Source organism: Penicillium expansum (genome assembly GCF_000769745.1).
Source record: "Penicillium expansum strain MD-8 chromosome Unknown contig271, whole genome shotgun sequence".
NCBI classification, from domain to species: Eukaryota; Fungi; Ascomycota; class Eurotiomycetes; order Eurotiales; family Aspergillaceae; genus Penicillium; species Penicillium expansum.
In genome coordinates this window covers 81,063-99,635 of record NW_015971203.1, presented here as the reverse complement: position 1 = coordinate 99,635, position 18,573 = coordinate 81,063, and the positions used below count along the sequence as shown (strand labels likewise).

Sequence of the window (18,573 nt, the reverse complement as noted above, 5' to 3'; positions counted from 1 at the left end):
AAACCAAAAGATACTACTAGTATGTATCTAGGAAATCTTCTAGAACTTAGGTGTCAGATTTGATGAAACAAGCGCAATGGTCTTTCTTTTTCTCTCATGTATAATATCCCCACTACCTCTATTATAACATAAACAGCATGGACACACACATGGAAACATACATGGACCTGTAAACTATGTGTAACTAGGTAGACATATTACACTGCCTGGTATACAGATGGTAAACTATGTGGATTGTATGTATATTGTGGGTTCTGAAGGAACCAAACATCTACATACAACATACGCCCCAAGGATTGCGTGTTCTACGCAGACCGAACCAGATCGTGGAGACCAATTCTATATTTAAGCGAAACAACGCGGGGCTCTGGATCATTTCTGCGACAAATTATCGGGATCCACTTGGTGATTTAGCTCAACGTTGGTGTACGATGGGATTCAAAGGGTATATTAATACACATCGATCTACAGATACATATAGATTGGTAAGTACAAATGTAGGTACATTATAGACAGGCATAGGAATGAATGACATCAACACTTTGAATCAAATTGATATATGAAAGGGTTGAAAGGGGATGTGGCTTCACAGGAGATAAGGGCAATGCTAAATATTTTGTACATATACGGAGTACGGAGTACATCATCGTCATTACCGGCAAATTAGTCGTACGACGGTAGATCCTCATTCTACCGAGTCCCCCTTACCCTAATATTTGTGAATAGACTGGTGAATATCATCAATTTGAGGATTTGTTTGACAAACAACAGAGCTATCGATTCTGGATACCTTTTCTTTTTTTTTTTTCCATTGGTACATGTTACTATCCTTGTCAACAGCATTAAGACATTAAGACCTTCGATATCCCACCCACGGTCCATAGGTCCCCACTATCTAAACGGGAGGCTGGGAAAAGCCATCCTCATTGGTTGTCTGTGAGTCGTGAAGTGCATTAGCGTGGTGGTCGCCGTATTTTTAATTTGGGAGGTGTAATTTTAAGTATTGTCGTTTCAATTTCGAAAAACAAGCAAACTGGGTCTTCCCCTGGGTTCCCTTCAACTTCATATCCAGTCATTCGTTAATACTCAAATGCAGTGAGGCTTCGGTCTCGAGCATGATTCATTCATTTACATTCCTTCGCTTCTAAGTTCTTTTTTTTATGCCACATTCTTTATCACGTTCTTTTCTCCACGCGTTGCGGCCTGACGGCCTCCCTGAATTCCTTGGACAGCACAGCCCTGTCTAGTCTTCCCACACTCGCTTCAACCATTTCAACTGGTCAACTACACTTCTCTTGCCCGTCGTCGCTCCCACGACAATGAGGATCTCTTCATTGTTTGGGCCCGCGGCGGCCGGCTCCTCGCTTCTCGCGCTTTTACCGACTCTCAACGCCCTGTCATTCGAGTCAGTCTCCGTTCCGGAATTGGACCTGACCTCGCTGGGACGGGTATCAATCACTGGTAATTTCGATGGCGTCTCCCTCTATCAATATAAGGAACAGACCGAATCAATTCCCGATGGCACCCAAGCCCTTCTGACCCCACTACCGAACGGCATCCTCACAAATCTTTCGTCCGCCAATGCGCAAATCATGGCAATGTGCCCCTTCACTCAAAAGGACGGAAACTTCGCGGGGATATTTGTCGGTGGTAACTTCACTAGCCTGGGCGGAGTCGATTCGCCCGGTGCTGCTCTCTTCAACCCGAATACCAGCAAAATCACTGCCTTGCCGGGCCTTTCGGGCTCGGTAGCGGCCGTGACTTGTGACCAGGACACTAACCGCGTCTACGTTGGAGGAAAATTCACCCACGACAACTCGACTAACGCTGTCGCGTGGGCGCCTGACGATGGCTGGACTAACCTCCCGTTCAAGGGCCTGAATGGTCCAGTCAGCTCGATTTTGAAAGCTGACAATGGCCATATCATCTTTGGAGGATCATTTGACGCCCTGGGAAACAGCACCAGCACCAGCACCTCAAACGAAAGACAAATTCTCAACCTTCAAAATGCGACCGTCACATCCGATGCAGACTCTTCTTTGGACGGCTACTCCGATCCTCGTAACATCATTTGCTCGACAAATGGAGAGGCTGCCAAAGGCAAGACCTATCTTCTACACGACTATGCGCCGGGATTTTGGAGGGCAGACCTCGGTTTCGACTTTTTCCCGACTAAAATCCGCCTTTACAATACTCATTTGGATGGACGCGGCACCAAGGACTTCCTACTTCGTGCGCTTCCTGACAACGGTATCATGAATCTGACTTACATCGACGAGTCAGGAAAAAAGGCCAGCTGTGACTCCTCCTGCCCGCTTTCTAGCAGCACGAGTGCAAAGTACCGTGAATTCACCATGGTTAATCCCGTTGGTATGCAGGGACTCCAGATTGAGTTTCTTAGTTGGTACGGACAAGGAGCTGGCTTGAACGGCATCGAAGTCTTCCAAGATCAAATCCTAACATACGCTGTCGACCAATACAACGAACCGACATGCTCAGGCATTCAATACCCCGCCAAGTCAACGCGCACCGGTTCTTGGACTGTCGAGTCTGGGTATGTGTCTGCAAAGGTGACTGACTCTGATGCCTCGACTACATCCGTCACCTTCGAGCCTGACGTGAAGAAATCCGGCAACTATACCATCAAGCTATATACCCCGGGCTGCACCCAGGACAACTCTTGCAGCTCACGGGGCATTGTTAATGTCACGGCTACCCTTTCGAGTGGATCTGGATCCAACCAGCCTGATCCATCATTTTTCTACCAGACTAACAATTACGACAAGTACGACACATTCTATACTGGGTACGTTGACGCCAACAGTGACTCCTTCCGACCAAAAGTTACACTGCGGGCCAAGGACGGCCAAGGAGATATCACAATTGTGGCGTCTCGTGTCCGATTTGAACTACTGTCCAGCACTAGTAATCAGTCCAGCACTGGTGGCCTCAATGGACTATACGATTATGATCCGACTTCCAAGACTGAAACCTCGAATCTTACCATGTCGGATATCAACAAGGCGGGAACTTCACTTGACCACAACGCAACAATCTCAATCATCCAGGAGCATGATAATGTGATCTATGTCGCCGGTAACTTCTCAGACAACAAGATCCACCACATCATGTCGATTAAGGATGGCAATATCACAGCAATGCCCGGCTCTGGATTGAACTCTCCAGTACTAGCAATGGCCACCCTTGACAATGTTCTATACGTTGGGGGTCGCTTCACCGATACCTCAGACACAGGTTCAGAGGGCCTCAAACACGTTGCGGCATACTCGTATTCTTCCAAAGAGTGGTCGGCCCTGGGGGCAGGACTGAATGGTCCCGTCAATTCGATTTGGCCTGTTAAATTGAATGCATCAACTGCTATCAACGAAACGATCATTGCCGTGAGCGGCGACTTTGACCAGATCATTGCTTTCAACGGGAACCCTGCGGTATCTGTTGCTGGTTTCGCCATTTGGGTCCCTTCCTACAAGGACTGGCTTCAGAACCTCAATTTTACACAAATGCAGTTTGGTGGTCATCTCTCAAGTGTTGCTTCGCACAATAATACGCTCATTCTGGCAGGCAACCTTGCAACCAATGGTATCATCGCTGGTGGTGCGGTGTCACTGCTAAACACCGATGATTTGCAACTGATTCCTTTGTCGATGAAGGTTAACCACCAAAAGTCCAGTACTGGTCTGATCACCGGTGCCTATGATACCGGTTCGAACCGCAATCTTACTATCTACGGTGGGCATTTCGCTGCCGCTGGCAGCAATGGATCAACCATTGAAAATATTGCCATCCTCAACGGTACCGATGAAAAGATATCAGGTTTGCCGCAAGGAGTCGACAGTAACTCAACGTTTGTTTCAATGCTTGTGTACAACAACACCCTTTATGCGGGTGGAAATGTCACCGGAAGCTTCGGTCGTACCACTCTGCAAGGTCTTGTCGTTTACGACCTGAACAAGAATGAGTTCTCACAGACGCAGCCGGTTTTCACTGGCTCGGATGTCTCAGTCAATGCTGTCGTCAATCAACCGGGTTCGTCCAATGTCTACTTCGGAGGAAACTTCGATGGTGTCGGGCAGCTCCCATGTAATACTGTCTGCTATGTGGATGCCACTACCGGTGACTGGAATCAACCTGGCTCGTCCCTGAGTGGTTCCGTGATTGAGCTTTATTGGGCCAGTGAAAAGAAGCTGATGGCTGTGGGCGACCTGAATGTGGGCGGCAACAATACGTCAATTGCTATCTACGACGCGAAAGCCGAAGTTTGGACTGCGTTCTCGGGAGCGTCCCAGTCGGACCTACCCGGGAATGTCACCACGTTTACTGCCTCTAGCGCAGATTTGTCAAAGTTCTGGCTTGGAGGTACTGCGACTAATGGGTCGGCTTTCTTCTTGAGCTACGACGGCTCTAAGTTCCTATCTCCCGGAAATCTTTTCTCCAAGGGCACGGTCATTCGTGGCCTAGAGCTTCTTCCTGTCCGCCATGACCATTCCGCCGCTGCTCTGTTGGATAAAGGGCAGACATTGTTGATCATGGGTTCGCTTGTGATCCCGGGCTTCGGACATGCATCAGCGGCACTCTACAACGGAACCGATATCACTCCATTTATCCTTTCCCAGCAAGCCAATGGCCAACCGGGTAGCATGTCGCAGTTCTTCTCCGAGAAGAAAAACCCCTACACCACCAACTGTGAGTTTGCCTGCCCTTTCGTTCTTGGTAGGACTTAATACTGACTTGTCAATCTAGCAAAACACCACTCCAATGGCATCGCAGTCTTGGTAGCTTTCTGCTGTGCTCTCGGCTGCGTCTTCCTCATCGTCCTAGCCGGTGTTATCCTGAACAAGGTACAGCGCCGCCGCCAGGGCTACGCAGCTGCCCCTCAAACCTTCGGCACCGATCGACCATCTGACATGCAGCGTGTGCCCCCCGAGTACCTCTTCAACTCGCTGCACCTGCCTAACCCCGGTGCCCCGGCCCTTTAATGCCCCTCTTTTCGCCCGAAAAACCCTTAACCCCTCTGATTTGCTTCGAGGCTCGCGTTTTTGTTTTTTTTTATCAGAAGCAACGTTGCTATACCCAGCCGTCTTTAATGTCCTTTTTTCTATTCGCCTGTGTTTGTTTTCGCGCCGGCCATATCGCGATTTATCTTCAACCTTTTTTCCCCCCTGGCTCCTGGCACATGTGGCCGATACAATCTTTGAAATCTCTATTGTGAATATGCCTCTGTATTGATGTACCATATGCTTTTCAGCGATTTATTTCCTACTTGAGTGGATGGGTGTTGCTAGGGAGGTTGGAGATATGTAGATAGTCACGCTTCGTTCGTGGACACAACAATTAATACAATACCCTTTTGCTGATGAAAATTCTCAAGAAATACGTATCTACTAACTATGCTAGCAATATCAACAAAGTGCATCGGCGAATTTTCATTTAATAACGCGTCCACACATGAGCACCTGACCTCGGGAACACAGCCCTTGTCTGACTCAGGTTATTTGTGTGGGGGCCCCAGGTCACCTGGTCTCTCCCCGCAAGTCGATCTCCAGGTTTTCATTTCCCCAACCTCAACACCATTTTCTCTACCTCGGATGTTGTTACTGCATCGCATTCATGCCATTTCGGTATGCGATCACGAACCGGCTGGTAAGTTGATGCGCCCAAGTAGTGTGGCACATTGCTGACGTGACCCAGCTTAACGTGTCGGACACGAAAGCTTAAATGTATGAGTCTGTTCTCTCGACCGTTTATTGCCTGGCTAATTTATTTATAGGTGATGAAGAGAAGCCCGAATGTTCGCAGTGTCGCAAAGGTGGCCGAGAATGTCGTCCGAGCGAAGGAGTAGTTTTTCGCCACCAGCAGAACGCGTCGATGAACCGGAACTCCCCAGATGGTCGTGGTAGCCTCAACGGGTTCTATTCGTATAAGAACACCTTTGACAAGGATAGTGTGTGGCTGGATGTTCCCAAACATGGTACGGCACCACTGGGACATATTGTCTGGGTCTGGATCTTTGTTGGACGGTAGCTCATATCCTTTGCAGTAATCTTCGTCGACAACTCCGATCCATACGCCGACGACCTCGAGGCCTCACTGGTAGACCCGAGCATCGCAGCGCAAACAGACTCCCCAAGTTACAGATGGGGCAGTGGGGGCTCTCGAACGAGCGATGCTGAGACACAGGGGTTGGAAGCCTTGTCGGCGGTCGCATCGCATGATCGTTTCCATTATTCTTCCCTAGACCATTCGGTCTCCGATAGTACTTCCTATACCTCTCCGAACCCACGGCGAAGTACCGCTATACCCCCGGCTTCGCCCTCCATGTCGCTATCGTCCACCAACAACAATACCAACATTAATTTCCTCCTCAACCCTTCGCATTCGATGTCCCCCTCCATCGACCCAAGCATGCATCTCTCCGACCGAAACACTGCGCTTCCATCAAGACCGGCGGCTTCACAGAGAAGCCTGAGCCATATGAGTCAAATGAGCCTCATAAATCATACACCAGACGACAACCCAGAGACCGATTTCGAGACCGCTTTCCTTCTGCGACATTACTCGGAAGGACCGGGACTGTGGTATGTTTTCTCCCATCTGCTGACGTGTAAACATGAGTAACGATGATATCTTCAGGATGGATCTCTTCGACCTAGGGACATATTTCGCTTCATACGTCCCAGTGCGAGCAAGAACCAACCCGCTCCTGAAATTCGCTGCCTGTGCATATTCCGCCAAACAGCTGGGCCTAGTCAAAGGGGCCAAGGGATCAGTGGGCGGAGTCTGCACCCAGCAAGCTGCAATGGAATTGTGGCCTGAAAAAAACCCCGACTTCGCATGGTATGGTGCCAAATATTATGAAAAGGCCATCCAGCTGTTAATGAAGGAGCTGCAACCTGACGCAGAGGGTCCACCTCCATTGAGCACCCCTGAGGCTTTCGGTCAATGGCAGGCTGCCGAGCTTTCTGTAGATTCGGATAACCCGCGTAAGCGCCGCAGACGGGTTTCTGATAGTCGGCTCTCGCATGGAGTTCATTCCGATGAGGTGCTCGCGGCAACGGCCATTCTGTCTGTGTATGAGTTCCACGATGCCGCAGGCCCTGCGTGGAATCGTCATTTGAGTGGCGTGAAGTCGTTGCTTGATGTGGCTGAAGTGGGCATGATGCCTCTCGAGCAGCGTGCGTCTCCGGGAGAAAATTCATATCAAACGCAGACACCTAAGAAGTCGGGTCTTTCCAAGGCTCGGAGGGCGACATTTTGGAATTTCGCGCGGCAGGACTATTTAGCTGCCTGTGAGTATCTTTTCCCCCAACGAATGGTTCGTCCAAACTCCGCTGACAGAAATAAGTCATCAATGAAGGCCATACAAGGCTGAACACGGATGACACAGTCCTCTGGACTGAAGCAGGTCTACTCATCGACAACGCAGGCTTTCTCCGCGCCAGCAACACAAGTGCCACAGGATACCCGGAAGGCGAAGACGTAATGAAAGAAGACCTAATCAGCAACGGACTAGTCTGGATAATGTCCAAGATAGTCAATTTCATAAGCTCCGGCGACAACGTACGCCCAACCGATCACCGATCCGTGCCAGGACCCTTAGGCATGTCGCAACAAGTCCTCCTAGAACGGTGGTATAGGCTTGAATCCGAGCTCGACGCGTGGTACAACGGGATCCCAGAGACCTTTCAGCCCTGCGCACGGCTAGACCCATCCAACCTCACACACCACCGTCCGCCGAACGAAAACGAAGACATCTCCACCCTGCAGGAAATCTGGTACAGCCTACCCATGTGCGCCTCCGCCATGCAGCATTACCACATGGCGCGCATCTTGCTGCTCATCAACAAGCCGCACGAATCTACCAGCCGTCGGAGCACCATTACGCTTCGCCTCCAGTCATATCGCTCCATCGAGTCCGAGATCGCTTTCCACAGCCGCGAGATCGTTGGTATCGGTCTCTCCCATCCGGATGGAAGCGTCAGGATCAACTCGCTGCAGCCGCTCTTTGTTAGCGGGCAGTGTCTGACTGACCCGCGCGAGCGCCGCACCACCGTGCGCCTGCTGCGGGGTATCGAGTCGGATCTGGGCTGGGCGACTGAGTACCGTGTGCAGCAGTTGCTGAAGGAGTGGGGGTGGGATGAGATTTCGACCCGATCGCCTGGTTCTTCTGGTTCCTGAGGCTTGCAAGTTTTTCACGAGATAAGGTTTTCGGCCTAGGAACTATAGCGTCCGGAGTTGAGGGGTTGGTGCGGACCTAGCAACCACCCTCATTGTATAGAACCTGGTCCCTCTTGTTCGGTCTTGTATTGAACCCGATGAAGTCATTTGAGGGGTACTGGAGTGAACGGCGTATTTGCAGGGTAATACGCCGGGTTATGTTGCATTGTGACCATGCATTCGGATCCTGTCACCATCAACATGCCATGCCATGTTGAGGAATGGCTTGCCAAGCGACAAGCAACTGGGTATAATCAGGATTCATGCGGGGATGTGGCCCCTCACATGGTGTGACTGTGACGAATGCTAGAGACATGAGTAATGATTGTTCATGATACCCTTATAGTAATCATAGTATAGTGCAGGTGTACTCCATACAACATACAATGTTCATTATAGGTAGTTATAACAATAAAGTGGGCAAATGGATTTTAAAGAAGAAGAAGAAGACAAGAAATTATTAGCAAATTTAGGGTCGAGAACCTTTCCTCATTTGATTCTGCAGCTTCGGTTTAGTTGCCTTTGGGTTCTGTCCATGAGACACTGAACCCTGCACGGAATACTTGGTACGGAGTACATTATTCCATATTATCCAAGTATATTCCAGATATTCCAGTATTCATTTGAGCTTTTCCTAGCTGATTGGATCGTTATCTACTCCGTACTCAAAATCCCCCGGGGGCCAAAAGATAACAAATAACACTGACACACAAACACCCTCAATATCACCAACCTGTTCTTAATCTCTACCTAGGTAACATTAACCACTAACCCACCGCTCCAGCCCTAAGACTAAACCCCAACACTCAACGTTGCAGGTTTTTCGTTGACTATGGTGTCACGGAATCCACTTGCCCCCCACTGATTTACCCATCCGGGGTTCCAAGGGGCAACTTATCCGAATCACATCGCTCCAGATGCGACATGATTCAGGATCTACACGGTGACGAGAATATCTCGGGTTACTAGTATCAGTTATTCCGTACATATTTGGATAGGATTCTGGGGATCCTTTCGGAATGGAGAATAGAGAATAGAGAATGGAAAGTGTGGCGGAGTGCAGCATGGGGTGGGAAGAGGGGGTTATAACACTCGAATTTAAGAGTGTGGTGGGGGAAATTAGAGATTTAGCTTTAGCTTTAGACTTAGTTTGGGGGATCTTGAACACTTTATTACTTTAGTCAGGGCTTAGGCTTGGGCTTGGACTTCGGTTTGCGATGAGCTAGGAGGGTATCTATATTACTGAGGATTTCAAGTGCTGCGGTAGTAGCGCGCTGATATCTGAGTTTGAGCGCAATTTAAGGATAGTATTAAACTTGTGTTTTTTAGTGTTTTGTTGAGTGGTTTACTTGGTTTGGGATAGTACGAAGTGGGGACTAGAGTGTGACGGGTATTTGGGTCTTCGTCTTCTTACTTTAGTTTTGATGGAAGCAGTTGCTTGGCCTGTTTGTATTCGGTAACTTAGACGGTGGTTTCAGTAGTGTACATGGGTTCTGGTGTAGTTTTATTTTCTGTCTTTGCTTGTAGGGTATAGGATTGACTACAAGCTAGTGGGTTGATACGGATGGGAAAAGTGGCGAGCCAGATTGATCGCTTTAAGCTTAGAGCTAGGTTGTATACACACCAGAAAAAGTCCTAGTAACTGGGAATAAGGGTAAAATCAAGGTGACAAGGATAACTACTGGTGGGGTTCTGTGATTTGACGCGGATATTGGGCTGTGCTTGTGTTAGTTGTTGTACATGACTCATAATTGGATGATGGTGATCTTGACAAAAAAGAGCAAAATATCAAGATGCGAAGAGGTACGGAGTAGTGTTTAACTGGTTCAAGAGTTGGGGGGTTCGTGCTTGGTGCTAGGTGTGATGATTACTTGATGATGTCGGTGTGATCTGAGCACGTACTTTGTACAGTGAATGGGTCAGCTGATCTACCCATAAATGAGACATAACATGAGGATCAGGGTCTGGTCGATGCAGGGATTGGCGTGGATGAGGATTCCGGGACTTGTACGGAGTAGATACATTCAAATCTTCTCGTTGACCACTTCGCTTTTGATAGATCGTCTGGTAGTATACAGAGTACATACATATATCATATATAACTTTGTTGGCTATCTGATTGGACTCATGAGCGACGAATGCCGGCCATGATCACAGCGAGAGATGGGTTATTCGTAATGATTGGGTGGATTAACGCGTGGGCTCTCGGGAAGGAAGTCTATTGTTGGTAACATTGGCCACTCTTGCCCCTCTGTGCTACAACAGACAGAATTTGATCTCCAGGGGCAAAAATGTAATCGAATCAAGTGCCAGGATAGCGAAGAGTTGAAGAGGCGACTACTTGGCCGACCTGCTGTCATCGTGGGGCTAGACACTTCGGAGTGTACCTGTCAGCTGTGTAATTTATAATCTTTCAAGGTTGGTATGTATAGATCTACTCCGTATATTAAATCTCATTTAACCAACATTATCATTGTATTCATTGTGGGCTGAAAAATGGTAAAAAGCACTAACCACGGAAAGGGCAAAGTATGGAGGAGGCTGAGTGATAAATTGAATTAATTATTCTTTAATTCTTTAATTTTGTAAATTTATAAATTTATAAAGTTATAATATTAAAATGAGATCTAACCCGTGCTCCATACGGAGTACGGGTTAGATATTTAGCATTTAGAATAGAGTTAAACCATAAGTCTCGGATTATCAAGATGGTTTTTATGACTTAATGGCCTTCTACATACGTTTCTCGGTCAGTCATTTTCAACAGATCGCGTGTGTGTACTCGGTATGCTGTACTCCGTACTGTAATTTATCCCCGCTAACCGATTTTGCCAAGAGCGAATTGAGTTCTGGAGGACCGTGGGTAGGATTTTAGTGCCTCGTGTGCCGGTGGGGCAGAGAACGGGCCTTTTCAGACTATCCAGTCACCAATGTACAGTACCGTAGTACGGGAGTACGGAGCATACATACAAAGTACAATGTATACCCCAATTTGCCCTTCTCTATCCCTCTCTCCCCTCTCTCGCATATATATACTGTTCCTTTGCGATATCGCGCTGGCGCGTTAGGAATTCGCGCAGGATATGCATATCTCGCCATCATGGTGCACGCCCTAAATGGACATTGCCCGGCTCCTTTCTTGCAGGAGACGCTATTCCCCACCGTCGGGGGATTTATCGATGGTCGATATTGCAAGAAGATCTCCTTCGGCAATAGCACTTATTCCTGTTGCTTACCATGTCCTCTCGCTGAGTGGAGATATGACTCTGGTGAGTACTGTGATTTCTAGGCCCGTTCCAATGCCTAACGTGTATAGACTTGGCCGATAAAATCAGTGTCACGAGTTGGATCAGTGTCGCTATTCTCCCTCTTTGTATCTTCTTGTTGATTTCTTACGCCGTCCTACCCGTCAAATGGACTCACCGTCATTATCTCAGTGTCTGCTTTACGCTGGGCATTTGTTGCATGGAGGCAAGTTGGATGTTGGCGTGCGCTGGGAACCTTCATGGCTAACTCCGATCTAGCTCGCTTTTATTATACCCCTCGGCGCCAAACCAGAACAATGCCACAATGCAATCACCCCCAATGACATGCGCTCCGATCTTTCCTGTGCTTTCTCCGGATCCTTATTGCTACTCGGTGGCTGGCTAGTGGTCATATGGAGTTTTATCCGTACATTGGCCTTCCACCTACAAGTATGCTGGGAAAGAGTTCTAGGACCGAAATTCATGTGGACAGCCTTTGTTTGCGGATTGGGAATCCCAGCAATCGGACTGACAATTATGCTGATACTGACCGGAGTGTCATTCCGATTCGGCGATATCTGCCATATCAACGTAACCAATGGACTATACGACTACTGGATCCCAGTCATGATCTTTGCCGTCGCAGCCCTCTTCCTCCAACTATCAACAATGATCTACTGCACCCACATCTACCTCCGCTCCCTCTTCGACAAATCTGCCTCAACATCAGGCAGCTCCGGGACCAACCTCCCCTCCTACACATCCAGCATCGGTACCGTGACAGCCCGGCAGGCCTACCGGCGTGTACGTCGCGTCCTTAAACTCCAATGGCGCGGCATCGCACTGACATCAATTATCCTCGGCAACGTCCTCTTCTTCGCAGTCGTCTTCATCAATCTCGACAATGCCGTCGCGCCAACAGTGGAAAACGTCAAAACCGCAGGCCCCTGGCTAATGTGCCTCGCCGAAACTGGCGACAAGAATCTCTGCCGCGAATACGCCGCAGCCATCGGACCCAACGAAGCAACCCTACTAGCAGTTGTGTTTCTGCTCTCACTTGTCGGCTTCTGGAACTTCATCCTCTTCGCTCGTCCATCTATGTTCGCCGGTTGGCTGGATCTATTCCACCGCAAGGTGACACACCGCAACGAGTTTGTCTCTGCAGATGCAACCGCCCGTTTCGCCGACAACAAGGGCTTCGAAATGCTGACTACATCCGTGAAATCGCCCGATACGTTCATGCGCTCCCCAAGCCCTTCCCGAATTGGGGGGCATGACCGAAGCGATTTCATGCGCTCACCAAGCCCTACACAAATGGGCGGGCCTGACCGTAACGATTTCGTCCCCTCGCCGAGCCCTACGCAGATGACTGGATTCGGCCGTAGTCCGATCGCCAGTCCAAGCCCAAGCTCCGAGCGCAATGCTCATGTCGGTCGTGAGGCCCGCTATGTGCGTCCCTCCTTGAGCTTTTCTGGGCCTAGACCGCCTAGCTCGTTACATAGTGCACGCGAGTGGGATCCTCAATCCACGTTTGCGCCGGGATATGGACGAGAACGAGTGTAATGTTACTGAAATACGGTTTTATGTTTGAACCCCTCTTTTTTTTTTCCCTTTAATGTTCTAAAATATCTACCGGGGTTTTATTTTATCTTTCCTTACTTTTGGCCTATACTCTACTCCCATTTCTGAAACATGGGAAGCTCAACAAAAAGAAACGTTGAGAGGAATATTTTAGGTTGTTCTTGAGACAAGGTGTTACAGGAAAAGTTTCACTGTTTCCCAGTTAGGCGTCAGTGATTTTTTGCAATCCCCACGTGTATGTATCAATGATGTATGATGTCTGTCTAGTCTATTTCATATTCGTACTTCATCCCACTTGGTATCCAATATAATTCTATTTTAATCCGTGTTGGTTCCACATTTACTACAATCTCTAACATCGATATACCGAAATCCGAGTCTAGTTCATCCCCATCACAATCGCTCTATTATTGCAATCTCTACATACCGATTCAGATTGCACCCGTCTCAATCTCAATCACAATCTCAGCCACGACAATTCAATCGGGGTCCTGCATCGGTATGCCCGTGAGTGTGACCATGGGTGCAATGATATACTTCCACCATTAGAACTACAGTTGTGGAACTGACTGGTTGTGTATGTCGTACATGGAAATACCACACCAAAATACCGCATGCTCGATAAAAGAAGAAGAAGAAGAAGAAGGAAAAAAAAAGGTCCCACAAAAGGCGGCCTTGATGGCTACTGCGTTCTCCGTACTCCGTACGGAGCACTGACACCACCAATACCGGGGGCGGCACTAATTCCCCTGCCTAGCGCACGTCGGGAATACGACGGACTCCACTAGTTTTCCGACATGCAGGAACGGCGGTTTTGCCCCGTTAGGGCTAGTGTTTCGATGTAGTTTCAGCCTGTAATGCGTGTATCACTACGGAGTACCTGTTTTACTGCCGGTTAAATGTTAGTGTAAGGGTTATTATATGTTGTACTAGCGAAACCCTACTGCACACTAGAGTAATACCCCTGTTAGACTTTCGGAGAACCCTTCTAGATTGTTGCCGGATGCATCGGGTGCAAACTCCTCGACTGTGCAGTTGCTCCCCCCAGGGCTAGGATTATTGATTATGTGAGATTTGCTTAGTCCAAGCTTGGAAGATTGTACCTACATAAGGGCATTCTTTAAATTGCGTGGCTGGATGAAATTATTTTGGTGTCCTGTACTCCGTATACGCGACCACGTTGAGACCCTGTATCGACATGTATCGATAGGGCCTGGGTTCAGGAAGTTAATTAAATTGCGTATGTTCGACAGGGGTATGTGATGACGAGGGATTGGTAGACTAGTATGCCATAGGTGTCCAAGTTTCCACGTTGGTCTAAAATACCACATGGCACGAACTGATTTTTAGTTAAACATCATTTTCAAGATTCTCCGCCGTGCAACGCTGTCATCCATGGATCCTGACCTCGGGAGTGAGAAAAAGCAAGGATCCATGGCCCACGAACCCCCCGCATCCCAACTTCGGTAAATCTATCCGGCGAACCATCTAAGGTTTCTCCCTGGAGACACCATGATCAACCTTTGTTCTGATTGCTCTAGTTCTGTTGATCTGTAAATCTTGCCATCTAGGTGCAATGTACGCGGTGATCTCACGAGAACTCCCGCTTTGCGGGGTTGATTGACCGAGGTAGCATGTTCCCCCGGGTTCGACTTTAGAAACCTAACGAAGTCGATATACGGAGACAAATGAGCACTGACTCTAGCTAATCTATAATCCCCGGGATTTGTGGCTGTTCATGGGCCAGGAGAGCGGTTAGTTCGGCATTTATCGCACTTACGGTGGGGTTGGCACGTGCTTTTGGTGGCGTATAGCTTTGTACATTACGGAGTACATACAACGGTAAATCGTACATAATCCGGGGCAGACAGAGTTCGGAATAGTCGTTGAAGATGGGGCCATAAGTGAAAAATGGCGGGGAAGAGGGCCTTACTGGATTCCAAGGTTGGCGCTAGCATGCAGATATGGTCCGAGGTCTGCCATGTGATTTTCAACTTCCGGGGAAACTTTATTTTGGGTTGTTTTATGGGGTATGGGGTGATCTTCTGGCAATTCAAGGCTAATTGTGGGGAATATAGCTGGAAGAGACACGGAATGTAGGGCGAGATTAGGCTAACTGTAAGATACACAGGCAGATGGAAGTTGCCAAATCACATATGATGCTTAGACTAGGAGTATCTAGAAGTTTGTAACTAGTAATACTATACCGCATGCATGCCTGCTTTGGATACATCTACAAGCATTACCTCAATCCCGGTGGGGGCAAGATGCAACCATCTCATGTCATTCTGGAGACTGAGTCAAGCCATCTATGCACCAGGCCCGAAAGTCAAGACACCATCAATTCTTATGCATAGAATCTCCCAACAGGGAAAATTCAGGGTTTTGGTTATTTGTATATTTTACTTATCTCTCCCGTAACCCTAGAGCTTCCTCTCATGACTAATACTAGTACATGACGGGGAAAGATCATGCTAATATGGAGAGGCGAGATGTTCATGGTGCCCCTGTTTCATCTATGAGTATGGCGCACCGGAGAAAGGTGTCGTGGGCAAACTATCCTAGTGCCCCCTTTTCACATACATCAGTTCTTTCCTACTTTCGGCTATGGCGCTTGATACCCGGAGAAAGGTTTGGCGGGCAAACCATACTGGCGCCACTTTCGCTCTTTTTGGCTATGGTCCGCAGAGTCTGGAGGACATGAGATGTGCGCTAGCGGCATAGGACTACTAGACATCTAAACATTTTCATCTAGTGAGATCTCCAAATGACAGGACTTGCCTTTGAAGTTCCGAGCCTTTGCGCACTTTGTGCAGTGAGAGGACTCTAATTCCGCAATTATCTATGCATTTTGACGTCTCTCCATAAGCTGTAAAAACTAATATAATTTTAGCCTTTTTTTTTCCGATTCTGCCTCATCTCATCCTGCTACTCTAGATCTGGCATATACATGACATGAGCGAGCAGTAAATATTAGCCTTCATTGCTTTTTGGAACATATAAGGAGAAGACAACGGTAAACTTCTGTATATTTCTCGTACTATAAGTCACAAACATATTCTTTGGATTCCAACAAAGCAAGCAGTCCAAAAGCCATGTCAATGTCTATTAAACATGATCCAAGAAAAAGTCAAATATAATCTCCATCTACAAGCCACCAGCAACACAAATCTTCTTAGCATCATCGAGACGCTCTGCATACCGACTTGGGTATGCCGAGCCCTGCACCTTCTGGCAAAGCTTGCCAACCTCCATAGTCTTCCAGCCATTGACATTCTTTATGCCCTTGAAGAACTGTGCCGCCGACTTAGCAGCATCCATATCGGCAGCAATATCAGGGTAGTAAATAGCGCGTTGCTGGAAGATGCCTACGCTGTCGTTGTCCGAGCCCACAGCATCATGGGGATACTTTAGGGAATCGGGGACTTTCTTGTTGGCGTAAACAAGTATATTAGACTTGAGATAGTGTCAGTAATGCTCCGAGGAGTTAAATTTTATTGGAATTGTTTGTGGATGCTAGGACTCACCTCAACAAGCCCGGTTGCAATTCCAGCAAGACAGCCCTGACGACCCAGGTTTTCTTTCTTTGCTTCTGCGATGATGGCCTTTGCATGCTTGGACTGGGTGGATGTGAGGCCGGGGAGGTTTCCACTGGTGCTGCCACCGCTGCTGCCGCCGCATTTCTTGGTGACATAGCTGCTGCTCCCGGTTCTGATATAGTAGTCGGCAATGTAGCAGCCGTCGGAGGTCTTGTCCCAAAATTGGTTGCCATTGATGGTTGTACCGGCCGCCTGACAGGTGATTGCAACGTCCGCTCCTTTATTGTAGCTCTTGACTACGGAGTAAGAGGTTCCTGGGCCAGAGCGGCAGTTGACGGAGTTGCCAGTGATGGGGTAGGCATTGACGATTGGAGTAATGGCGGCAAATGCGAGCGCTAGAATAGGAGTGAACATTATTTTGAAAGGATTTTGGAAGGATACTTGAAGTATCTTGTGAGATTGAAAATGGTCTGGCGCAATGGAGATTGCAGAGTAGCCGATGTTGCGATGTTGTGAGTTAATGGATAGAATGTGTTTGAAGGGGAATCAACGAGTATTTTATATCCCTGGGCTCCTCATTCCTCGAGGTTGTATACTACACCACACACCTATTTTGTTCATTCTTGCTTGCTTGGACCCCACGAAGCTCGTGTAGAGGTGGAATGTGAGATCTTCGATTCGTATTCGTAGATTATTTCCATAGAGGTTGTATCTAGTTTTATTGAGTGAAGGTAAATAATCTACTTCAAAAATGCTATCTCGTATAATCCCCATAGGGAGTTCTCGTGTTATTCACATGTCCGATGCTACTAAGCTTAATCTGAACATCGGTTAAGCTTGGCACTAGTGTTCCTGAAGATTTGCCTGTCAGGGCACAACATGCACACCTAAAAATAGCAGGGCTATCCGGATATTAGCGTCGATTGGTGTAGATCACCCGTATTTAGATTATGCAATTCTTCTGATTCGATTGTCATACCCCTGGTTGAATACTACACCGGAAAGCTAAAGTTTGTGGAGGGTCCATAGGGATAAATTTAGTTATTGATGCTGAGTATATCTCGCTTCGTATATTGAACATAGTCTAGTACTGAGTTCTGAGCGCATGAGCGTGGGATGGGTCCGACAATAGAAGTTATCTGTGTTTGGCGACGAGCCTTTGGTGCATGTTAAGCGTCGGCTATTGGAGCTCTTGGTTGTAGTAATGCCAAGTCGTATACGGAGTACTACATCCCTAGTCAGCGAAGTAGCCATACTAAATAGGGACCGACCTCGCATAATAATGAAATTTGGATGTGCTTCCTAACGAAGCTGTTATACTTTGTATGATTTAGTATTTCTTGACCTAGTTCGGTCTAACGAAAGTATTGAAGGAAGCTAGCCTTCAAGGACTATTTTAGATAAAGACTAACGGTCGAAACGGGCCTTCTTACCCAGCTTCTGCAATGTGCGTCAGCTAATAAGGGTTGGCAATTTTTCTTGCATGTTGAGGATCGTGAGTACTCATATACAACATAGGCCTCCTGCTTTCCTGACCTCAATTGGTATTGCCGTGGATATATTCCCAAACAAGCTCGGATAAAGCTTGAATGATATATTAGAATGTCAAAATTTTTCTTTGAATAGACATTTGTTCGAGAAAATTGTGTGGAGATCACTGATGCTTGAACTATTGGAGAATCCTGCAAGTGTATGCAAATGGCCGAACGTTAGTGCTGAAACTGGATCTCCTCAAGCGGGTCGGTCACACCGACTCGACTCGAGGTTGACACGAACAGATAGACAAGTTCAAATGGTAGATCAAAACCAACAGTACAGGAGTATATGAAATTGAAGTTATAGAAGCTCTTATATAGATGTATAGATAAGAAATTGCATCATCCCGAATACCCGACGTCACCACAGAAGGCGGAGAGAGAAAGAGAGGGAAGCTCAGTGTGCGTCCACGGGTGTTAACTCGGTCTCCCCGCTCT

At 47.8% G+C, this 18,573-nt stretch overlaps 4 protein-coding genes across 4 annotated transcripts; 3 read left to right on the top strand and 1 right to left on the bottom strand.

Annotated features, from left to right (window-relative positions):
• Nucleotides 1-1,319: 1,319 nt before the first annotated feature.
• PEX2_081000 (uncharacterized protein) lies at nt 1,320-4,997 on the top strand (the record flags this gene model as incomplete). Its single annotated transcript, XM_016745370.1, has 2 exons — nt 1,320-4,704; nt 4,762-4,997. The coding sequence occupies 2 exons, from the start codon at nt 1,320-1,322 to the stop codon at nt 4,995-4,997; spliced, it is 3,621 nt and encodes a 1,206-aa protein (XP_016602129.1).
• Nucleotides 4,998-5,641: 644 nt separating this feature from the next.
• On the top strand, nt 5,642-8,196 carry PEX2_080990 (uncharacterized protein; the record flags this gene model as incomplete). The annotated part of the gene is made up of 6 exons (XM_016745369.1): nt 5,642-5,661; nt 5,710-5,738; nt 5,789-5,989; nt 6,059-6,596; nt 6,652-7,307; nt 7,364-8,196. The coding sequence occupies 6 exons, from the start codon at nt 5,642-5,644 to the stop codon at nt 8,194-8,196; spliced, it is 2,277 nt and encodes a 758-aa protein (XP_016602128.1).
• Nucleotides 8,197-12,017: 3,821 nt separating this feature from the next.
• gprM lies at nt 12,018-13,043 on the top strand (the record flags this gene model as incomplete). The annotated part of the gene is made up of 1 exon (XM_016745368.1): nt 12,018-13,043. The coding sequence occupies one exon, from the start codon at nt 12,018-12,020 to the stop codon at nt 13,041-13,043; it is 1,026 nt and encodes a 341-aa protein (XP_016602127.1).
• A 3,165-nt stretch (nt 13,044-16,208) lies between these two features.
• On the bottom strand, nt 16,209-17,014 carry PEX2_080970 (uncharacterized protein; the record flags this gene model as incomplete). Its single annotated transcript, XM_016745367.1, has 2 exons — nt 16,209-16,517; nt 16,589-17,014. 2 exons carry the CDS (start codon nt 17,012-17,014, stop codon nt 16,209-16,211), a joined length of 735 nt encoding a protein of 244 aa, XP_016602126.1.
• Nucleotides 17,015-18,573: the final 1,559 nt, after the last annotated feature.